General features: G+C 57.5%; 2 protein-coding genes across 2 annotated transcripts in view; one reads left to right on the top strand and one right to left on the bottom strand.

Moving 5' to 3' along the window:
• The window catches only part of PBK (PDZ binding kinase), a gene marked incomplete at its 5' end in the record, with an annotated part of 8,745 nt that extends 6,217 nt beyond the window's left edge, over window positions 1-2,528 (top strand). Inside the window, 2 exons of the mRNA XM_084261192.1 lie at window positions 1,465-1,641; window positions 2,271-2,528. Of these exons, the coding sequence (XP_084117318.1) occupies window positions 1,465-1,641; window positions 2,271-2,476 (383 nt within the window). The 3' untranslated portion in view covers window positions 2,477-2,528. The remainder of the gene's footprint in view (window positions 1-1,464; window positions 1,642-2,270) is intronic.
• Window positions 2,529-4,134: 1,606 nt separating this feature from the next.
• Window positions 4,135-20,417, bottom strand: ESCO2 (establishment of sister chromatid cohesion N-acetyltransferase 2; the record flags this gene model as incomplete). Its single annotated transcript, XM_084261191.1, has 11 exons — window positions 4,135-4,273; window positions 5,258-5,439; window positions 6,174-6,317; window positions 7,052-7,141; window positions 7,676-7,807; window positions 8,818-8,947; window positions 9,565-9,625; window positions 13,467-13,557; window positions 15,385-16,375; window positions 19,544-19,611; window positions 20,409-20,417. The coding sequence occupies 11 exons, from the start codon at window positions 20,415-20,417 to the stop codon at window positions 4,135-4,137; spliced, it is 2,037 nt and encodes a 678-aa protein (XP_084117317.1).
• Between the last annotated feature and the right edge of the window lie 3,422 nt (window positions 20,418-23,839).

The following is a 23,839-nucleotide window of genomic DNA, read 5'->3' as shown; positions in this document are numbered from 1 at the left end:
GAGAGTGGGGAGGGGCTGGAAGGGGCTGCCCAGAGAGGGGGTGGGTGCCCCGTCCCTGGGGGTGTTCCAGGCCAGGTTGGCTGGGGCCCTGGGCACCCTTGTGTAGCTCCAGGCCTGGAGGTTGGTGTCCCTGCCTGTGGCAGGGGGCTGGAGCTCTGGAACCCTTGGGGTCCCTCCCAACCCAGCCCAGGCTGGGATTCCATGATGGTGACCACCCAAGTTTGGCTCTGGGAGTGCAGTGAGCCCCCCTCACCCTCCTGTATCCTCAGAGGGAAGGGCCAGGGGGTGGTTTCCATCCTACCTGGGTGATTGGCATCTCCAGCTCTGTTAGTTTCCCAGAGCTGGGACTTGGTTCTGCTGGGTGGTTGTACTTGAACCACTCCAGATCAGGTCCTTGAGGAGTTTCTCTTGCCAGGAGAGTTAAATAAACGACTCCTCCTTGTAGCCCTGGAAGGAAGGAGGGTCCAAGTGTTAAAGGCTTCACCCCAGTGAGAAGCAGATGTCTAATGGCCTTGTGGCTTGGCTGCCAAACGAGCTTGGGTTAATTACAAGGCTGCTTGAAGCAGCACTTGGGCCCACAACAGCCTTGTAACTCATCAAGCTGCTCTCTTAGGGGTTAATTAATCGCTGTTCCCTGTTAATAAGGGGTGGGAGGGCTGGAAGCAGCACCCCAGTGGATCCTCCTGGAGAGGAGGGTGGTTGGAGACTCAGATCCAGGGCTGGTTTGAGAGGACTGAGCCCCCTCCACCCAGCTTTGTGCCTCCCTGAGGTCTTGAGGAGATGATGAGCACCCACCTCCAGCAGGATACTGGTGCTGGCTGCTGGTCACAGGCTGGGCTCTGAAGATCAGCTCTGCAAGAGAGAAGTTTCTGGAAGAGCTGAGCTGTGCTGACAGCTCAGGGAGAGGTTTTTGAGGGTGGGGGGAAGCTCAGCCCCCTCCTCTTGGCAGCCAGGATGGAGTGGGAGCTGGTGCTTCCCTGGTCAGGCTGGGAGCTGGTGGCTTCAGCTCTGCCCAGGGTGACTGGGATGCAGGAGGCATCGAGCTGAATGAAGGAGGAGGGGGGAAGAGCTTGGTTTGGGCTGGAGGGAAGGGAACTGGAGGGTGGGTGGGCTGGTAGGAGGCACCCAAGTGATGGAGAGTGACAAGGGGGTGGGTGGGCTTTGTCCCCATGTCTGGGGAGGGGTGTCCTGTGGGTGCTGTCACCCCAGTCCTGCTTCCTCAGGGGGTGACCAAGAGGGCTAAAAACCAGTTAAAACACAGGTAACCCCCCACTTTTGGAGTGCAGGGGGTGTCTTCTGGTGGGGTTACCAGCTCAGCCCCCCCCAAGCAGCCTGCCCTGGGGGGGTGCAGCACACCTGAGAGCCTAAACCCCTGCTGTGGGGCGAGCACTGCCCGTGCCTGAGTGTCCCCAGGTCCCAGCAGCCACCCCCATCCCTGTGGTTTTGGGGTTGTTTCCCTTCCAGTGAGTGAACCAGACATGTACTACGTGGGCACGGAGCCCTGGAAGCCCAAGGAGGCTCTGGAGGATGGTGGGGTCATCACAGACAAGGCTGACATCTTCGCTTTTGGGCTGACTCTCTGGGAAATGATGACCCTCTCCATACCCCACCTCAACCTCTGCGAGGACACTGAGGATGAAGGTTGGTTCCTGGGTCTTGCTGCTGAGTAGTTGTGCTCCTGGGAAGCTCCTCTGGGTCACAGCAGTGGAGGAGCTTTCAGAGCTGGGGTTGGGGGGTGGATGGTGCTTGGATGCCACCAATAAATGGTGGGACAGGGGAAGGTTGTGTTGTGCTGGGGGTGGTACCTAAATTTGGGGGGCAGCTGAAGCTTGGGGAAGGGGGGAGCTGAGGGAAGGAGGATGGGCTCAGGGTGCTCCAGGCCACTGGGTGCCCCCTTCACCTCTGAGAAAGCAGTTTGAGTGACTTTGGGGAGGGTCCTGTGTGCTCAGGGGGGGGATTTGGGATGGAACCATGGGATCATTGGGGTTGGAAAAGACCCTGAAGGTCCTGGCTGCTGCCCAGGGCAGGGAGGGCCAGGCCCAGGGGAACAGCCTCCAGCTGCAGGAGGGGGATGGAGAGGGGCTGGGAGGCAGAAATCCTTCCTGGGGAGGGGGGAGCCCTGGCACAGGGTGCCCAGAGAAGCTGGGGCTGCCCTGGGGTCCCTGGCAGGGCTCAAGGCTGGGTTGGATGGGGCTGGGGGGGCACTGGGCTGGGCTGGGGGGTCCCCTGAGGTCCCTTCCAACCTAAACCAGCCCGTGCTCCTCCCCCAGAGGAGTCTTTTGATGAAGACTGCTTTGATGAGGAAGCCTATTACGCAGCCCTGGGCACCCGCCCAGCCCTCAACATGGAGGAGCTGGACCAGTCCTACCAGTACATGATCGACCTCTTCTCTGTCTGCACCAGTGAGGAGCCCAAGAAGCGTCCCTCAGCTGCCTGCATCGTGGAGGCCTTGGAGGGCAGCCTGGCCCACACCTAGAGCCCCTCAGAGCTCAGGGGGAACATGGGCAGGGGGGCCCAGCTGCCTCAGCACCCCCCTTCTCCTTGGTGTTTGTGTTAACAATGGGACTGAGGTGTTAAAAGTCACTGGTTTGCTTACCCTGGGTGTGGAAGTGGTGCTTTTCTACCCCTCAGGAGGGGGTTTGTGTGTCCCTGCCAGGGAGTTGAGGGCTCTTGGGTGAAGTATTTGTGTTCCCAAAGGGGGTGGGAACAGCAGCTGCAAGCTCAAGGGAGATTCCTGACCACTTGTTGAAGGAATAACAAGGGAAAAGAGAGCAAGAAAAAGCCCCACTCTGAGGGATTTACCAGCAGCTCTGCTGAGGAGGGACATTCCCACCACTGAGGCTGTAACACAAGCTTGTCCTGCTCCCCCTCCTTGATCTTCATGGAATCCCCAGGGCTGGAAAAGCCCTTTAAGCTCCTGGAGCCCACCCATCCCTGTCCTGTGCTGCCCCAGAGCTCTCAGCACCTCATCTCCCCCCTGTTAAACCCCCCCAGGGCTGGGGACTCAGCCCCCTCCCTGGGCAGCCTGTGCCACAGCCCCACAACTCTGCCAGGGAAGAACTTTGCCCTCCCAGCTGAGCTGACCCTGCCCTGGGGCAGCTTGAGCCCATTGCCCCTTGGCCCAGCTCCTGGCCCCTGGCTGCAGAGACCATCGCCCACCTCTCTGCACCCTCCTGGCAGGGCAGGGCAGGTGGGGAGAAGGGCTCCCCTCAGCCTCCTCTGCTCCAGGCTCAACACCCCCAGCTCCCTCAGCTGCTCCTCAGAGGATTTGCCCTCCAGCCCCTTCCCCAGCCTGGTTGCCCTTCTCTGCACTCGCTCCAGGACCTCCCTGTCCTTCTGATGCTGAGGAGCCCAGAACTGGACCCAGCACTGGAGCTGCAGCCTCACCTCCTGTGTCCTTCACCACTCAGGAGAGCACTGGAAAGGTTTCCCCTCTCCTCTCCACACAGAAACACACTCAAGCAGCAGCATTTCACATGGTTTATTGAGCAAACAGCCCCTGTGACAGGTTCTCCTGCAGCCCAACAGCAGATCTGACCCACCAAGGCTCAATCCTGCCACAGGACATCCCATACTCTGTGCATAAATTTAACAACTGGCTGTACTAAGGCTTGTACCCCAGTAGAAAGCTCAGAGTAACGTCCCCCCCCACATCAAGGGGTGGGTGGGGGGAACCAGCAAGCAGCCATCTTTATATTAATTAAGCCTCTTAAAGAAATTATATTAATTGCAATATAATTAGAAGGACTCATTTCTGAAGGAACAAACTCATCCCAACTCCAAACAAGGGTTCTACATCCTATAAACACACAACCCCCCCCCCAAACTGTACACAAAGTGACACGTTCTCCCCCAGCTCAGCTCCCAAGGGGAGGAAGAACAAGGGCTCAGCAGGCAAAGCAGGGCAACACCCCTCCAGAGTTACTCCTTCAGCAGACAAACCACCTGAAGAAGGTCCCAACAGACCTCAAAGGTCTCCCAACAGACCTCAAAGGTCTCCCAACAGACCCCCTCAAAGGTCTCCCAACAGACACCCTCAAAGGTCTCCCAACAGACACCCTCAAAGGTCTCCCAACAGACACCCTCAAAGGTCTCCCAACAGACCTCCTCAAAGGTGGACTCCTCAAGCTGGAATCAGTTGTGAGAGATGAAGTTGTAGACAAGGAAGTTTGGGGTCTGGCAGTACTCTGATGCAAACAGCTTCCCAGCTGGGGTTGGGTCAGAGAAGGCGATTTCCTGGGTGCTCAGGATGCAGCCATACATGAAGGTGCTCCTGAAAAGAGAGAGGAGTGAGCCCTGTGACAGGAGTTTCTTCCATCATTGTCCTTTCAATGCTGAGAAGATCCCTTCTCTAAGTCCAGCTTGTTCTCTCAGATCCCAGTCTAATCAGGAACTGGTTTAAAATTAGGGAGAAGGTTCATACACAACCAAAACATGGGTAGAAAAATCCCAAGCAGAGTTTTGGATGGAGAACCAGAGGTTTTGGGTAAAGATCACAGAATCCCAGACTGGTCTGGGTTGGGAGGGATCCCAAGGATCCCAAAGCTCCAACACCCCCATGAGCCAGCAGTGTGCCCTGGGGCTGAGACAATGGGATCCTGGGGGCATCAGGAGGAGTGTGGGCAGCAGGTGACAGGAGGGGATCCTCCCCCTCTGCTCTGCCCTGGCCAGGCCCCAGCTGGAGTGTTGTGTCCAGGGCTGGGCTCCCTGGGATCAACCAGCCAGGGATCTCCTGGAGAGAGTCCAGAGGAGGGACAGAGATGCTGAAGGGCCTGGAGCATCTCCCCTGTGAGGAAAGGCTGAGGGAGCTGGGGCTGTTCAGCCTGGAGAGAAGAGCCTGAGAGGGGATCTGATCACTGGGGATCAAGAGCTGAAGGGTGGGACCCAGGGGGCCATGGGCAGCCTCTGCTCAGTGTCTGTGGGGACAGGACAAGGGGCGATGGGCTCAAGTTGGAGCCCAGGGAGTTCCCCCCAATGTGGGGAAGAACTTCTTGCCAGTGAGGGTGAGGGAGCCCTGGGACAGGCTGCCCAGGGGGTGTGGAGTCTCCTTCTCTGGAGAGATTCCAGCCCCTGTCCTGGGGACCCTGCTTGGGCAGGGGGTGGGACCCCAGGGGCTCTGGGGGGCCCTCCCAACCCCTGTGACTGTGACTATCAGTCTGCTGGACATCTTTCCACTCTGGTGTGAGGATTTCAGGCTGGTTGAAGACACAGCAACCCCCAGGGCTAACCCCCCAGCCCCTCAGTGCCCTCTCCATACCTCACCACGTCCACCATGCGCCGGGCGATGCCGTTCCTGCGCCGGGGGCCGAACACCCAGATCCTGCTGACGCCGCAGACGGCGGGTTGGGGCTCCGTGGAGCAGCACCAAGCCCGGTGCTGCTGCAGGGGGTCCTGGCTGGGGGATGGCAGGGTGCCCGGGTCACACAGCACCCTGAAAGCCTGCAGGGATGAGCAGAGGGATGAAACCACTCCTGCCAGGAGAGCTGGGGGGCAAATCCTCTGAGGAGCAGCTGAGGGAGCTGGGGGTGTTGAGCCTGGAGCAGAGGAGGCTGAGGGGAGCCCTTCTCCCCACCTCCCCTGCCCTGCCAGGAGGGTGCAGAGAGGTGGGCGATGGTCTCTGCAGCCAGGGGCCAGGAGCTGGGCCAAGGGGCAATGGGCTCAAGCTGCCCCAGGGCAGGGTCAGCTCAGCTGGGAGGGCAAAGTTCTTCCCTGGCAGAGTTGTGGGGCTGTGGCACAGGCTGCCCAGGGAGGGGGCTGAGTCCCCAGCCCTGGGGGTGTTGAACAGGGGGGAGATGAGGTGCTGAGAGATCTGGTTTAGCTCAGGATGGGAATGGTTGGACTTGATGATGTTAAAGGTCTTTTCCAGCCTGGTGATTCTGTGATGCACAGCCCCACACTCCCAGCCTTGCCTTCTGCTGCCTCTCAAGATATAAAGCAGCTCCCACCCCAGAGTCAGATGGAAGCAGGCTGCAGGACCAGCCAGCAAACTCAGCTACCCCCTGCCCACCTGAGACAAGCACCAGCCCTGCCTCAGTCTCCCTGTTTTATAAATTCTTCTGTTGGTGGGCTTTTCATTTCTTTATTTCCTTAGTTTTCTTCCCCACCCACCCCATCCAAAGCCCTGATTTCCTACAGACAGGCTCCATTATTCTCCTACAATTAATAACACCCACCTGCTTAATTGACTCAGCCACTAAGCACCCAACAATCATCTTCTCATTGGACACAAATAAATAGATTTTAGTCTTGGCTGGGCAGCTCAAGGGAACTTGTTTGAATCCCAGCTCATTGTCCACGATCTCCTGCACGTCTTCTGCCTAAGAAAAGAAAACCAGAGGGGTGGGTGAGGAAGAGACACGTGTGTTATCATGGAATTATGGAATCACAGGCTGGGCTGGGCTGGGAGGGACCCCAAGGGTCCCAGAGCCCCAACCCCCTGCCACAGGCAGGGACACCAACCTCCAGGGCTGGAGCTACACAAGGGTGCCCAGGGCCCCAGACAACCTGGCCTTGGACACCCCCAGGGATGGGGCACCCACCCCCTCTCTGGGCAGCCCCTTCCAGCCCCTCACCACTCTCTCTGCACAGAACTTCCCCCCAGTCTCTCCTCTCCCCCTTCCCTCCTCCAGCTTCACTCCAGCCCCTTGTCCTGCCAGTCTCTGCCCTTTAACAAGCCCAGTCCCCTCCTGTTCCTGGGGTCCCTTCAGGGACGGGGAGGCTGCAGGGAGGTCCCCCCACAGCCTTCTCTTCTCCAGGCTGACCCAGCCCAGCTCCCTCAGCCTCTCTCCATGGGGAGCTGCTCCAGCCCTCTGAGCATCCCCGGGGCTCCTCTGACCCCTCTCCACCAGCCCCACATCTTCCTTGTGTTGGGCCCCAGCTCTGGCCACAGGACTCCAGCTGGGGAGGGCAGAGCAGAGAGGGACAATCCCCTCCCTGTCCCTCTCTGTGTTCTCTGACTCTGGCAGGAAACCTCCCAAAAAGGGGGTTTGTCCCCCAAAATAAGCCTGTGCCTACACAAGATCTCAGAGCAAACACACAGACACAGCCCTACCTTCTTGACAGCGTACTTTGGGTCAGAGGGCAGAATCAACACCATCTTCCCATCCCAGAACTCTGCCACAACCCGTTCTTTCTTCCAGCCCTGCCAGAGGGGGACAAAAACAACACCCCAAACTTGGGCAAACGAGTCTAGCAGGGGAGAGAGGGGGTCTAGGGGGGAGGGAAAGGGGGTCTAGCAGGGGGGAGGGAAAGGGGGTCTAGCAGGGGGGAGGGAAAGGGGGTCTAGCAGAGGGGGGAGAGGGGGGTCTAGCAGAGGGGGGAGAGTGGGGTCTAGCAGAGGGGGGAGAGGGGGGTCCAGCACAGGGGGGAGAGGGGGGTCCAGCACCAGAGAGAGGAGGGGGTCCAGCACCAGGGAGAGGAAGCAGTTCCCTGGAGACTCCAGCAGAGGAAGGCACAATCTGACCCACTTCAGCTTCCAGGACTTGAACTCAAGTCCTGTTTATCAAACTGAGGAAGGTGCTTGCTGGGAGCTGCCCAGCTCAGCCCTTTCAGCCTCCTCTCCAGGTGACAAAACATCTGCAGGCAGCTGTTACCCACACCTGGATGTCACACAGCACTTCCCCCCACCCCTTCCCTGTGTCCTGCAGCAGAGCTGTGAGCACAGCCACGGCCTTACCACGTATCTGAGTGCCTCAAGGAACCTCTCGTGGTGCTGGATGTGCTGAGCTTCGTCCTCTGGGCTGGCAGCTGAGTAGATCATCCCACAGGACTTGCAGACTATAGCCCCAAAATGTTTCTGACCAGCATCCTAGGGAGAAACAACAGAATCACAGGGATCAGAGGGGTTAGAAGGGATCTCCAGAGATGATCTGGTTCAACCCCCCTGCCAAAGCAGGGTCCCTGGGACAGAAGGAACCTTAACCCCTTCCCCAGCCTGGTTGCCCTTCTCTGCACTCGCTCCAGGACCTCCCTGTCCTTCTGATGCTGAGGAGCCCAGAACTGGACCCAGCACTGGAGCTGCAGCCTCCCCAGTGCCCAGCCCAGGGGCACAAGCCCTGCCCTGGCCCTGTGGCCACGCTGGCTCTGACACAAGCCAGGATGCCCTTGGCCTTCCTGGGCACCTGAGTGTCCAGAGGGGTTTGAAACTCTCCAGAGAAGGAGACTCCACACCCCCTGGGCAGCCTGTCCCAGGGCTCCCTCACCCTCACTGGGAAGAAGTTCTTCTCCACATTGGGGGGAACTCCCTGTGCTCCAACTTGAGGCCATTAAATCTCCTCAACACTCATCCACAATCATCATCATCTTGTTTCCTGGGCTCCCTGGGATCAACCAGCCAGGGATCTCCTGGAGAGAGTCCAGAGGAGGGACAGAGATGCTGAAGGGCCTGGAGCATCTCCCCTGGGAGGAAAGGCTGAGGGAGCTGGGGCTGTTCAGCCTGGAGAGAAGAAGCCCCAGAGGGGATCTGATCACTGGGGATCAAGAGCTGAAGGGTGGGACCCAGGGGGCCATGGGCAGCCTCTGCTCAGTGTCTGTGGGGACAGGACAAGGGGCGATGGGCTCAAGCTGGAGCCCAGGGAGTTCCCCCCAATGTGGGGAAGAACTTCTTCCCTGTGAGGGTGAGGGAGCCCTGGGACAGGCTGCCCAGGGGGTGTGGAGTCTCCTTGTCTGGAGAGATTCCAGCCCCTGTCCTAGGGACCCTGCTTGGGCAGGGGGTTGGATCCCAGGGGCTCTGGGGGGCTGTCCCAACGCCTATGACTATGATTCCTCACCACCAAACCACCCAGAAGGATCCCACACACCCCCTGAGGGGATCCTTACAATGATCATCTGATCCCTGGAGCGCTTGCAGAGCTCTCTTGTCCTTTTGCTTTTCTGGGAGGTGTGGGGTGTTTTTGCAGGGGGGCTGGAGCCCAATGCTGAGGTCAGTTCATCCACAGGAGCCTGAGACCTGAGACAGCATTTGGGAGAGGGAGGAAAATGAGTCAGTGCAGGGAAAAAGGTTAAAATTACACATCAGGCACCAGGGCAGGGTAAGGACTTGTGTCCAGGCCACCTTCCCAGCCTTTCAAGATCCCTCTGGATGGCTTTCTTTCCTCCTACTGCATCAACCACACCACTCAGCTTGGAGTCATAATGATGTCCTGCATGATAATGTGTCCTACCCCACAGCCAAGTGCCCTGCCTGCCCCACAGCCAAGTGCCCCACACCATAACCAAGTCCCCTACATCATAACCACGTGCTCCAACCCACAACCACATCCCCCCACATCCCCCCACGTGCCCCACAGACAGGAATCAAGCACTTACTTCCTTATCCAAGGGTGAGAATCCCCCTAAACCAACCCAAATTTAACCCTTCATCTTAAGAAAACCACAAAAAAACCCCACCCCTAAACCCACACAAACCACCCCAAAACCCACCCTCAAACTCTCAAACCTTACAAAGCCAGGGAGAAATCTCCAGTTATCCCAATTTCATCAAGAATTGGTATAATTTTGAAAGAAATGTATTATTTATTCTGCTGCTGTGACACTTGTGATTGCTCTCAGCAGAGATGAGCCTACCTCTTCTTGCTGGCAGGGGGTGTACTGAAGATGGGGTAGACATCAGCACTTGGAGGAGATGCTGGAAGTTAAAAAACAAGTGGAATTATTGGGGTTTAGGGTGGGTTTTAGTTGCAGAACAACCTGAGAGATGGAGAGAGAAATTCAAACATCAGTGGAACTTGAAAATGACCCACAAAGAATGGAACTCAGTTCTAGGGAGGAGAGTCACAAGTACCAGGAAGCTGCAGGATTAAGAGGGTACGTCCCTGAGTGGTATTAATTACCATCAATCCACTTAAATGAGCCTAATGAGGCTCCCTGGTGCTTTCCCCTCTCACAGTGGGCTGATGAAGCGGGAATTGCTGCTGCAGGAGTCTTAATTAAAAGTGCTCATCAAGCAAAGGCTCCTCTGTTTTGGGTTATTTCTGTTAATTGAGCAAAGGCTCCTCTGTTTTCCATTGTTTTGGCTGAGACAGCTCCAAGTTACAGCTTCTTCACCCCAGAGAAGCTGGAAGCACCAGGCTCAGCTCAGGGCACAGCACACAAGCAACAGGTTTTAGGGTAATTTACCAAAGGTTTGGGTAAATCAACCCAAGAAAATCATGTTAGGGGTTGGAAGGGACTTTGAAAGGGCATCCAGACCAACCCCCTGCCACAGCAGGGTGACCCAGACTAAATCCCACAGGAACACATCCAGGATCACAGGGTCTGAATGTCTCCAGAGAAGGAGACTCCCCAGCCTCTCTGGGCAGCCTGGCCCAGGGCTCTGTCACCCTCACAGGGACAAAGTTCCTCCTGACATTCCCATGGAGCTTCCTCTGCTCCAGCTGCACCCGCTGCCCCTTGTCCTGTCGCTGCCACCCCTGAGCAGAGCCTGGCTCTGGCCTCCTGACTCTCACCCTTTACATACTGACAGACATTGATGAGCTCACCCCTCAGTCTCCTCTTCTCCAGGCTGAACACCCCCAGCTCCCTCAGCCTCTCCTCACAAGGAAGGGGTTCCACTCCCTCCATCACCTTGGTGTCCCTGTGCTGGGCTCTCCCAAGGAGTTCTGTGTCCTTCTGGAGCTGAGGGGCCAGAACTGGACACAACATTCCAGGTGGGGTCTCAGCAGGGCAGAGCAGAGGGGGAGAAGAACCTCTCCTGACCTACTAACCACCCCCCTTCTAACCCACCCCAGGATGCCATTGGCATGGGACCCTCTCTGCTGGGCTGCAGGATCTGGTAAGGACCAGGACTCCCCAGGATTCCCCAGAGGGACTCCTGGCCCTGCTCAGCTCCCTGTGGGAGCAGACCAGGACCATCCTCTGATTTTTCAGGTATTCCTTTAACTTTATTTGAGCTCTTGGTCTGGTGGATGCCTGGCTGTGTCTGGTATCCTTGGGTATCTTGGGGTTTGGCTTCTGGAGACTGGTTGTTTGGGGATGCTGTAAGCATCCCAGGTCAGTAGTGCCTGGGTGTCTACACTGGTTAGTGGCATGTAATGTAATCAGAATATGGGTAACTGAGCTGGGAGAGCATGGGAGAGCTGAGAGAGCTGAGGGGAGCCCTTCTCCCCACCTCCCCTGCCCTGCCAGGAGGGTGCAGAGAGGTGGGCGATGGTCTCTGCAGCCAGGGGCCAGGAGATGGGCCAAGGGGCAATGGGCTCCAGCTGCCCCAGGGCAGGGTCAGCTCAGCTGGGAGGGCAAAGTTCTTCCCTGGCAGAGTTGTGGGGCTGTGGCACAGGCTGCCCAGGGAGGGGGCTGAGTCCCCAGCCCTGGGGGTGTTGAACAGGGGGGAGATGAGGTGCTGAGAGATCTGGGGCAGCACAGGACAGGGATGGGTGGACTCCAGGAGCTCCAAGGGCTTTTCCAACCCTGTGACTCTGTGATATGGGTTAGTACCGGTCCCAGCAGCGACCCCTGAGGGTCTCCAGCAGATACAGCAACGTATCTTCCCCTGAGTTCAAGAAGTTCAGGTACTGAACTGCTTTCTGCTCATCTCTTTTAACCACGTTGACAAATAGACCTCGTAGGAATCACAGCACAGAAGAGCAGCCTCCAGAAAAAAAACCACCCCAAGAAGCTGGACCAGTTCACCAGGACACACTGAAAATGTCTCTTCTTCCCACCCCTGGTGGGAAAGATCAGGAGGAGTCATGAAAAGAACACTAATGAAGAAGAAAAAGCTGACAGCTTCCTAGAAATGTGGGATATTAGAGGGGCCAAGACAGTTTTTGGGCAAGACCCCAGCAGGGAAATCATGTTGGGTGATCTTTAAACAGGTGGAGGGGACAAGAGGAGCACTTTGGACTGAGCTGGAGGCAGCAGAAAGCCAGCCAAGGGGCTGGCAGCACACAGCCACTGCTCAGGACAAGGAGTGACCTTCAGGAAAAGAGATTTCATTACATTCCAGAAGTGGATAAATAAGTTCCCATGTGAAGCAAGACTAAAGGAAGGGAGAGGGGGAGCTCTGGGCGGCTGGCAAGTTCTTGGAAGAACAGATGAAGACCAGATGTGCCAGGAAAATAAGCAGAGTAAGAGAAAAACATGGGTAAATCCTGATTATCTTTGCTTTGCCTCTTACTGGAAACTCCAGGAGTTGCACTGGGAAGAGAAAGCAGGGGAAAAGCTGAGGTTGGACACCAAACACTGCCTGGCTTTAAAGGGAGAAACAGAGAAAGCAGGAAATGGGGATGAAATAAGATGACCTCAGCTTGTGCAAACACACAGATGGGCCCTTGGTGCTGCGTGCTTGGGTGGTGAGACAGCAGGTGGAGGCCAACACCTTATTTTGCCTTAATAAAATAACACCTAAGCAAGGTGGTTTGGGTTTATTAACTCTTGCTGGGGGAAAAGAATGACAAATTATCACAGAATCACAGACTCACAGAGCTGTAGGGGCTGGAAGGGAGCTCAAGAGATCATCAGGTCCCACCCCCTGCCCAAGCAGGGTCCCTAGGACAGGGGCTGGGATCTCTCCAGAGAAGGAGACTCCACACCCCCTGGGCAGCCTGTCCCAGGGCTCCCTCACCCTCACTGGGAAGAAGTTCTTCATAGAATCACAAAGTTGGAAGAGACCTTTGAAGATCACCAAGTCCAACCATCCCTGACAGGCTAAGAAAGCCAACAGCATCCTGGGGGGATGAGGAGGAGTGTGGGCAGCAGGGCAGGGGGTTCTCCTGTCCCTCTGCTCTGCTCTGCCCTGGGGAGGCCTCATGGGGAGCAGGGGGTGTGGGGCTGGGCTCCCCGGGGCAGGAAGGACAGGGAGCTGCTGGAGAGGGGACAGCAAAGGGCTGTGGGGATGCTGAGGCCACCAGGACATCTCTGGGCAGAGAGGCTGAGGGACTCGGGGCTGCTCAGCCCGCAGAAGAGAAGCCTGAGGGGGATCTGCTCAGTGCTGAGCAACCCCTGAGGGGTGGGCTCAGGAGGAGGGGTCAGGCTGTGTTCAGGGGGGCCAAGGGACAGGCCAAGGGGCCGTGGGCACAGACTGGAGCAGAGGAAGTTCCCCCTGAGCCTGAGGAGGAACTTGTGTGCTGGGAGGGTGGCAGAGCCCTGGGCCAGGCTGCCCAGAGAGGTTGGGGAGTCTCCCTCCACCCCTGGAGCCACCCCAAGCCCTGATCCTGGGCTGAGGGGACCCTGCTCTGGGGGTGAGTCTGGGGGATCTCCAGAGCTCCCTGCCACCCCTGATGATTCAGTGATCCCATGTAGTAAGCCAAAGTGGGAAGAGAGGTGAGATGTTGGGATAAATCCAGCTTAGAAACTGCTGAACACTCAAACCAGGGAGACAGCCCAATCCCCATCCTTACTGTCCTGCTTACTGCAACACTAAATTATGGGATAACACAGCGACCCAGCAGAGCTCCTCCTGCTGGGGACAAGCAAGAGAGCTTCAGAGTCTCTTCCCACACACAGGCCAAGATACCTACAGCCCAACTCACCTTGCTTATTCTCCTTGGGAGGAGAGGGGCAGGGAAGGACAGCGCTGTCATGGGGCTCAGAGGGTGAGGAAGAGCTGAGTCCAGCAACACCCTGCAAATTAAAACAGATTTGGGGCAAAAAGTCAAACCTCTGGTTAAGTTCTCAGCAGCTACAGAAGGTTCAAGTGACCTTCAGGAGGAGCATTAATTGGCATCATCATAGAGTCATGGAATCACAGGCTGGGCTGGGTCAGTGGCCCAGGGTGCCCAGAGAGGTGGTGGAGGCCCCATCCCTGGGGACACCCCAGGTCAGGGTGGATGGGGCTCTGAGCACCCTGCTCTAGTGAAGATGTCCCTGCTCACTGCAGGGTGGGGCTGGGTGGGCTCTAAAGGTCCCTTCCCACCTAATGCAGTCTGGGATTCTATATAAACCACTTCCCATCTCATCCAGTGCTTCCTTTCTGTGCCCAGTATAACACACTGGTCATATCCCACGGGCTTTTCCTACTCTTTGGATGCCAGAAAGCATCAGGAAAATACAACACTGAGTAACAAAATGGTCCCCAAACCTTGCCCAAATTCCTGCTGTACCACTGTGCTCCTGTCATTGCCACCTTCCTCACCTCTCACACCTCAAAGCCCACAGGAGAAAGCAAAATCCAGGTCCTGAGCTAAACATTTCTCTAGGAAAGCATAGAATTTGAAGGGAGAGGGCAGTAATGGGTTGGGAATAAGCCAGGCTCAGTGCAAAGCTCAACATACTTCCACAGGAATCAAAAGCATGTTTAAAAACACCCCACCCCTAAGCCAAGGCTTTCCCTGTCACCAGGAGTCATGGCTGAGGGAGTGTGTCCTCTCTGGAGACAGACATCAGGGTCACAGTTCCTCAAACACAGAGCAGCTCCAGAGAAACCCCATCCTTGGTGTGCTGAAGCAGGAGAGCCCAGGGCTTAGTCCCACTTCCCTGGAGAAGGGAGCTGTGGAACCAGCACAAGGCCAGGCACTTGTTGTGGTTATTCATGGAATCCCAGCCTGGGCTGGGCTGGGAGAGACCCCAGGGGTCCCAGAGCCCCAACCCCCTGCCACAGGCAGGGACACCAACCTCCAGGCCTGGAGCTACACAAGGGTGCCCAGGGCCCCAGCCAACCTGGCCTTGGACACCCCCAGGGACGGGGCACCCACCCCCTCTCTGGGCAGCCCCTTCCAGCCCCTCACCACTCTCTCTGCACAGAACTTCCCCCCAGTCTCTCCTCTCCCCCTTCCCTCCTCCAGCTTCACTCCAGCCCCTTGTCCTGCCATTAAGACAGATGAAAACACACAGAAAAGGACATCAAAAGCCATCTTTTTCCAGCTTTCCCCTTTCATCACTAAAAAAAGAAGATATATATATATTATTTATATATGTACATTATATCTATTTATATAATTAACTTTCCATAAGAATATCTATATATTTTCTTATGTAAAGCTGTAGAACACTTTCCCTTCAGCTGCCATGCAGGGAAAAGTTCCCCTCTGAGAGCACCCTAAAAACATCAGGGACACTAAGAGCTTCCTGAAGGTTTTACCACAGTTTGATGCCTCCATCAAACTGGGATTGTTTGAGGAGTTGACAGAGTTGTGGGGCTGTGGCACAGGCTGCCCAGGGAGGGGGCTGAGTCCCCAGCCCTGGGGGTGTTTAACAGGGGGGAGATGAGGTGCTGAGAGCTCTGGGTCAGCACAGGACAGGGATGGGTGGACTCCAGGAGCTTAAAAGGGCTTTTCCAGCCCTGGGGATTCTGTGAATAAACCTGTGAGTTTTCTGAGGCAAAATGCACTGGGAAATCTCAACAAACACCCTGTGCCTGAAGAAGGGAGTGTGTGTTACCTCCACCCTGCTCACTGAGCTCTGTGTGGGTCACCCAAACACCTCCACAGGTCCTGGTGATGTGGTACTTACCCCATCCCTCTTGTCACCCTCAGCTTCAGGCTTGGAAGCACCAACAGGACCAGAGGAGCTTCCAGTTCTCCTGGGAACTGCTTTCCCTCCACGTGCTGAATCTCCCTCTTGGTTGCCACAGCTGATGAAGTCCTCCCTCTTCCTGTTCTCCACCTTCTGAGGCACAGAATTCCTTGGCAACATCCCACCCTCCTTGAGAGCTTTGCTGGGAGCAGGGGAATCAGACTCTGGGGCTGGTGGTGGGCTGGGCTGGTTGTTTTCTTGGGGAGATTTGGGGAGATCCTGGGGAGATTTAGTGTCTCCAACTGGTTTTTTTGAGTGGGATTTCTTCTTGGCAGAGAAGAAGGCTGCTCCCTGCTGGAGCTTCAGGGCTGGTTTGACTGTCATACTGAGGACTCTGAAAGGTGAATCCATCTTCTTTTTAATCAGGCAACTCACATTCTCCTTCCCCACACTGGGTTTGCCCACTGGCACCTCTCCCTTTGCCTTCTTAAGCTTTTTGGGGGCAGCTTTGCCATGCTTGGAGCTGGGTGCAGACCTGCTTGGCTTTGAGCTGGTGTTCCTCAAGTTCACATTCATCTTCTCAGTCCTGCTGGCAGCTGGGACATTCTCATCCCTGTTCCTCTCAGCCAAAGAGCAGCTCTCCTTCAGCTGCTTCCTCTCCAGAGGGGTAAGGTAGTGCTTCTCCTTGCTATAAAAAGACCCTGCAGGCACAAGGGGCTTGTAGGAAGAAGCTGGTTTGGGTGAGCATTGCCTGGAGGGCTCCAGCTGTGCTGCTGTGGGAACACTGATGGCTTGGAGAGGGGAGATATCCAGCCTCCTGGGCAGCGTGGGCTTCACCAGGACACCCTGGTTCTCCTTCATCTCATCACTGGAGCTGGAGGAGCCTTTTACTGGAGAGGCAGAGGGGTGGTTTCTCACCTTCTGGAGGGGAGCTGGAGCAAAGCCCAGCATCAGCTTTTTCACAGGGGCCTGGAAGGCTGAGGGGGAGCTGCAAAAACAACAGAGAGCAAAACATCACACACATACACAACCAAAAGCCTTTTAATTCTTGTTTTGCTTGACTTACACTTAATTCCCCCCATTCTGAACACAAACTATGACACCAGAGACACCAGGAGGCCCAGGACTCTCTCACCCTTCTCCACATATTTATGTTTTTGAAAGCCAAACTGTTTTCTTGCCTCAAGTTGTGAAATCAGCTGGGAACAAGAGTCAGTTCCGGAGCAGCCCTGGCAGGATTAGCTCAGGATTAGCTCAGGATTAGCCCTGGCAGGATTAGAACTGGCAAGATCAGAGCTATTCAGGCTCAGTGAAGGGAAAAAAAACCCCCAAACAACCAGGTTTGGTTTGTTTCCAAGCAACTGTGTCAACTCTGATCTGTGCCTGGGAAGAAACCTGTGGGTCCCTCACCCCCCTATGTGAGATGGATAAAGCTGGGGGGTGTCTTGCACCATTTGGCACCAGTTCCAGTGGTGAGGTTGGTGTGCTGGGGGATGGGGTGTCACCCAGAGGGACCTGGGCAGGATGGAGAAGTGAAGGGCCCAGGGGAACTTCAGGAGGTTCAATAAAGCCAAGGGCAGGGTCCTGCCCCTGGGTTGGGACCTGTTATCTGTACAGGGCAGGAGAGGATGAGGTAAGAGAGTGGTGAGGGGCTGGAAGGGGCTGCCCAGAGAGGGGGTGGGTGCCCCATCCCTGGGGGTGTTCCAGGCCAGGTTGGCTGGGGCCCTGGGCACCCTTGTGTAGCTCCAGGCCTGGAGGTTGGTGTCCCTGCCTGTGGCAGGGGGTTGGAGCTCTGGGACCCTTGGGGTCCCTCCCAGCCCAGCCCAGGCTGGGATTCCATGTGCTGGAGAGCAGCCCTGAGGAAATGGACTTGGGGGGATTCGTAGGGGGAGAAGCTGGACTGGAACAACCCCATCCTGGGCTGCATCCCCAGCAGTGTGGGCAGCAGATGAGAGGGGATTCTGCTCCTCTGCTCTGCTCTGCTCTGCTCTGGGGAGACCTCACCTGCAGTGCTGGGTCCAGCTCTGGAGCCCTCAGCACAAGGAGGACATGGACCTGTTGGAGAGGAGCCAGAGGAGCCACAAAAATGATCCCAGGGCTGGAGCAGCTCTGCTGTGAAGCCAGACTGGGAGAGCTGGGCTGGCTCAGCCTGGAGAAGGTTCCATGGGGGGGACACCTTAGAGCCCCTTTCCAGTCCCTGAGAGGTGCCTGTAGGAAGCTGGGGCAGAACTGTTCCCCAGGGCAGGGAGCCATGGGACCAGGGGGGATGGGTTAAACTGGAAAAGGGGAGATTTAGGGTGGGTGTCAGGGAAAAGTTCTTCCCTCTGAGGGTGGTGGGTCACTGGGACAAGGTTGCCCAGAGAGGTGGGGGAGGCCCCATCCCTGGAGACACCCCAGGTCAGGCTGGATGGGGCTCTGAGCACCCTGCTCTAGTGAAGATGTCCCTGCTCACTGCAGGGTGGGACTGGGAAGGTCCCTTCCCACCTTACACAGTCTGGGATTCTCAAATTAACCCACTGAACCTCACTGGCAGCTATTTGGGAACCTCACACCCCGTAAAACCCCTTCCCAAACAGAGACTGTAACAACAACAGGACATTTATGTGAAGGACCTTCCTGGGTGTAACAGATTTGGCTCTGAACACAGCGTTTCCTCAGCTGTATTTACCCTTTATCTCAGGAATTTGTCCTTCTCATTCAGAAATCAAACTTTACTGGTGGTTTCTTCCCCCTCCCTGAAATATTTCAGTGGGGGAAGGCCAGGAGAAGCCTGAGAAAAACCCATTCAGCTGGTAGAGTTCCAAAAGAATGAGAAACAAGTTATTCTTTGGGGGTTGAAGGTCAGCTTTTTGCTCGTGGCTTCTCCTCCAGGAGATTTGGGGAGGGAAATATAGTAAATCTTTGATTTTTTTTTAGGCACACATAACACAGGAACCACTTTTAACACTAGAAAGCAGCTCAGATAACATGCAGGGACCTCAGGATTGCTGCTCTGCACAGCAAAGTCTTTCCACGTGGGAAAATCCATGGAAGGAAACACAAATATAAGGAAGTTTTATTTCTGAAGTTCCCAAACAATCAGGTTTTAGGTTCCTGTGGGTTTTGTGACTCTCTCAGGGTCAGGTCTGTGTGTGGATGTCACACACCACAAGGCTCAGTGCTGCGGAATGGTTTTCCTCATCTCCTACTCAGTGCTTTGCTCCAGCTGGAAGATCCTTCCTAGCTTTGGTTTGCCCATGTATTAGATGAAATCTCCTGAGATTTTCTCCCAGCACAATATCCAAACAGAAACACAGAGTCACCAGGACTGGAAAAGCACTTTAAGCTCCTGGAGTCCAACCAGCCCTGTCCTGTGCTGCCCCAGATCTCTCGGTGCCTGGGCAGGGAGAAGGGCTCCCCTCAGCCTCCTCTTCTCCAGGCTCAACACCCCCAGCTCCCTCAGCTGCTCCTCAGAGGATTTGCCCTCCAGCCCCTTCCCCAGCCTGGTTGCCCTTCTCTGCACTCGCTCCAGGACCTCCCTGTCCTTCTGATGCTGAGGAGCCCAGAACTGGACCCAGCACTGGAGCTGCAGCCTCCCCAGTGCCCAGCCCAGGGGCACAAGCCCTGCCCTGGCCCTGTGGCCACGCTGGCTCTGACACAAGCCAGGATGCCCTTGGCCTTCCTGGCCCCCCGGGCACACTGCTGGCTCCTGGGCAGTCCCAGTCCCCCCACACCCCCAGGTCCTTCTCCCCAGCAGCTCTCCAGCCGCTCTGCCCCAGCCTGTAGCGCTGCTCGGGGTCGGGGTGTCCCATGGGCAGGACTCTGCCCTTGGCCTGGTTCAACCTCAGCCCCTTGGGCTCAGCCCATCAGTCTGGTCTGTTCAAACACCCTAAGTCACCAGATAATAAACATGAAGTGATGCTCCCTGTGCCTTGGAACCATCTGAAAAGGGTAGATGAGGTGCTCAGGGATCTGGATTGGTTTAAGGTGGGATTGGTTGGACTTGATGATCTTCAAAGGTCATTTCCAACCTTGTGATTGTTTGAATTTCTGCCCCCCCCACACACACACTCTCCATCAAGAGCTCTCAAGGGTTTTACATGTCTGATTTATTCTATGTGCAGCAGTTAAGTTGTTTCTACAGGAGAAAAGGGGTGCCTGGGAGAAGGTGACGTACCCATCGCTGCCAGGGGAGCCGCGGCTCCTCTTCCGTGGGGTAACAGCTGCCATGTCCTCACCCAGCTCCTATGGGAAGAGGGATTGAATGGTTTCTGTTAAAAAAATACAGTCAAACAGAATAAAGCTGCAGGGGGGAGAGGAGACTGGGAAGAAAACATGGAATGGGAGCAGGTCAGGCATGGGAGGGGTTAGAGTAAGGCAGGGCTGCATGTTAGGTGAGTGAGAGCCACAGAACAAGTGTGCACAGAAAGGATCTTCCAGGCCAAGGCCAGTTCTGTGCCCAGGGACAAACACATCACAGAGACACAGGGATGGAAAAGCCCTTTCAGCTCCTGGAGTCCAACCACCCCTGTCCTGTGCTGACCCAGATCTCTCAGCACCTCATCTCCCCCCTGTTAAACACCCCCAGGGCTGGGGACTCAGCCCCCTCCCTGGGCAGCCTGTGCCACAGCCCCACAACTCTGCCAGGGAAGAACTTTGCCCTCCCAGCTGAGCTGACCCTGCCCTGGGGCAGCTTGAGCCCATTGCCCCTTGGCCCAGCTCCTGGCCCCTGGCTGCAGAGACCATCGCCCACCTCTCTGCACCCTCCTGGCAGGGCAGGGGAGGTGGGGAGAAGGGCTCCCCTCAGCCTCCTCTGCTCCAGGCTCAACACCCCCAGCTCCCTCAGCTGCTCCTCAGAGGATTTGCCCTCCAGCCCCTTCCCCAGCCTGGTTGCCCTTCTCTGCACTCGCTCCAGGACCTCCCTGTCCTTCTGGTGCTGAGGAGCCCAGAACTGGACCCAGCACTGGAGCTGCAGCCTCACCAAATCCCTTCTCCAAAGCAGAGCCAGGTAACTCAGACATGTGCTTTCCTTCCCCTCTCACCAAGCTCATTCCAAACCTGCTTCTAGAATTACAGAATATCAGGGGTTGGAAGGGACCTTGAAAGACCATCTAGTCCAACCCCAATCCTCCTCCCTCCTGCCTCTATTCACAGCTTATTCCCACACAGATTTCACCCTGGCATTTACCTCCCAGCCAGGACAACTCTTTACCCAACACACTGAGGAGTTTCTCTCCCACCTTCCACCCTGCCAAATACCACAAACCACAGTTTTTAGCCTTAACTCCACAGCCATCTAAACCAGCTTGATTGTTCCACCTCTTCCACCATGTGATAACTGTGGCACAAACCATCACTCCCCTGGTATGTGGCATTTCACAACTGAAACCCCAGAATAAACAAACACCCTGTTGCTAAGAGAACCAGTAAGAGTCATAACCTCCTAAAGCACCAAAAAATAGTGTATTAATTGATCTGCCAGCAGGGAGAAGCTCATCCTGACCTGCCTGCCTTGGTGCCTCACTGGTTTGGGGAGGCTGTGACAGCACAGACAGGACCTGGGGGCTGGAGCAGCTCTGCTGTGAAGCCAGGCTGGGAGAGCTGGGCTGGGACAGCCTGGAGCAGAGAAGGTTCCATGGGGGGGAGGGACACCTTAGAGCCCCTTCCAGTCCCTGAAGGGGCACAAGGAAGCTGGGGAAGAACTGTTCCCCAGGGCAGGGAGCCATGGGACCAGGGGGGATGGGTTAAACTGGGAAAGGGGAGATTTAGGGTGGGTGTCAGGGAAAAGTTCTTCCCTCTGAGGGTGGTGGGTCACTGGGACAGGGTGCCCAGAGAGGTGGGGGAGGCCCCATCCCTGGGGACACCCCAGGTCAGGGTGGATGTGGCTCTGAGCACCCTGCTCTAGTGAAGATGTCCCTGCTCACTGCAGGGTGGGGCTGGGTGGGCTCTAAAGGTCCCTTCCCACCCAACACATTCCCACCCCTGGAGACATCCAAGGTCAGGCTGGAGTGGGCTCTGAGCACCCTGCTCTGGTTGAAGCTGTCCCTGCCCATGGCAGGGGGTTGGACTAGATGGGCTTTAAGGTCCCTTCCCTGGAAAAGGGGAGGTTTAGGGTGGGTGTCAGGACAAAGTTCTTCCCTCTGAGGGTGGTGGGACACTGGCACAGGGTGCCCAGAGACGTGGGGGAGGCCCCATCCCTGGGGACACCCAAGGTCAGGGTGGATGGGGCTCTGAGCACCCTGCTCTAGTGAAGATGTCCCTGCTCACTGCAGGGTGGGGCTGGGTGGGCTCTAAAGGTCCCTTCAAACCCATAGAATGTGTAATTCTGTAATTCTATGACCAGCTGGGACCAGCAATCCCACAAGAAGTGGCAGAAGACAGAGCCAGGAGCTGTACAACCACAGCACAGGGCAGCACTGGCACAGGGGAGCTTCAAGAGGAGGCAGGCAATGCCTTAGGAGCAGAGGGCAACCACAAGATGCCTGAAGGCACCTGGGAAATAAGGTGTCAGGTGCAGAGGATAAGACACAGGCACACTGTTGGGTAGGAGGGTGAAGGTGCACGTGTGGAAGGTGAATCCTTGGAACCTGCCTCTCCAATGCCACCCACATCCCTTCCCAGAAGGCTCCCCCCAGCCCCTCACCTCACTATAGCATCAGGCCTTCAGCCCAGTGCTACACACCCTATACAGGGACAGCAGCTCCTTCCCTCAGTGCCTCAGAGGGACACCAGCCCCTTCCCTCAGTGCCTCAGAGGGGCACCAGCCCCTTCCCTCAGTGCCTCAGAGGGGCACCAGCCCCTCACCCTAGCATCTAACACCCCCCCAGGGACACCAGCCCCTTCCCTCAATGCCTCAGAGGGGCACCAGCCCCTCACCCCAGCACCCCAGGGGGACAGCAGCCCCTCATTCGAGCACCTCACACCCCCCCAGGGACACCAGCCCCTTCCCTCAGTGCCTCAGGGGGATGCCAGCCCCTCACCCCAGCGTCTCACACCCCCCCAGGGACACACCAGCCCCTCGCCCCAGCGCCTCAGAGGGACGCCAGCCCCTCGCCCCAGCGCCTCAGAGGGACGCCAGCCCCTTCCCTCAGCGTCTCAGAGGGACACCAGCCCCTCGCCCCAGCGCCTCACAACCCCCAGGGACACCAGCCCCTCACCCCAGCACCCCAGGGGGACAGCAGCCCCTCATTCGAGCACCTCACACCCCCCCAGGGACACCAGCCCCTTCCCTCAGTGCCTCAGGGGGATGCCAGCCCCTCACCCCAGCGTCTCACACCCCCCCAGGGACACACCAGCCCCTCACCCCAGCGCCTCAGAGGGGCACCAGCCCCTCGCCCCACACCCCCCAACCCCCAGGAACATCAGCCCCTCACCCCACCGCCTCACTGCCCCCCCCCCCAGGCCTCACTGCTCCCCCCCCAGGCCTCACTGCCCCCCCCCCCAGGCCTCACTGCCCCCCCCCCCAGGCCTCACTGCCCCCCCCCCCCAGGCCTCACTGCCCCCCCCCCACAGGCCTCACTGCCCCCCCCCCACAGGCCTCACTGCCCCCCCCAGGCCTCACTCCCCCCCGCAGGCCTCAGGCCCAGCGACCCCCCTCCCTCCCGCCGCCTCAGCCCCCACCGGCACCTCGGGACCGCACAAGGCCCCACGCCAGCGGCCCCGCACCCCGTAACGCGAGCTCCGAGCCCCGACGTGACCCCGAGCCCGGCCCCGCACAGCCCCGGCCCGGCCGCCTCACCCCAGCGCCGCCTCCGCTCCCGCGCCTGCAAACCCGCGCGCGCTCTCTCCCGCCTGCCGGCCCTCTGCTTGCGATTGGCCGAGCGCCCCGTCACTCACATGATCTTCACCGCCATTGGTCGAGCGGCTGCGCGCCGCTTTGCGCCCGCCCCCGCCCGCTTTCTAGCCAATCGGAAGGCTCGCCACACACCCGCCCCCGCTCCTTCAAGAGACTCCAATTCCCAGCGTGCCTTGCGAGGGCGGGGCTGCCTCTGCGCCGCAGGGAGCCGCGAGGGATGATGGGAGTTGTAGTCCATACGCGATGCGGGCTGGGTGGCGGGGCTCAGGGCTGGGAAGCACTCTAATTCCTTGGGGGATACACAGAGCGAGTGACACCCCTCCTCTCCCCCTCTGGCCGGCTATACCGCCACCCTCTACATTGCTTGCTGCCCCTAAGGGCCTCGGGAAACTACCAGCGGCGGCGGAGCCCCTCGGGGGCGGCCTCAGCGGGGGAATAAGGGCAGCCCAAGGCAACGACAGATCCCCCTGAGGTGCTGCGAGGCGCCCAACCACGCTCCGCAGAGACGGATGCGCACGGCAGCTCTGCGCATGCGCGCTGCCAGCACTAGCGGGCGGCCGCCGCGTTGTACCGCACGGCGAGCTCGGCGCATGCGCACAGCTCCACCTGCCTTCACCGCCCGGAGAGTTGACGCATGCGTACAGGGGAAGGAGGGATGCGAAGCGCGTTCCCGCCGCA

The sequence above is a fragment of the Gallinula chloropus genome, assembly GCF_964237585.1.
Source record: "Gallinula chloropus genome assembly, chromosome: 3".
Classification (NCBI taxonomy): Eukaryota; Metazoa; Chordata; class Aves; order Gruiformes; family Rallidae; genus Gallinula; species Gallinula chloropus.
This window is presented reverse-complemented; position numbering and strand designations above follow the sequence as displayed.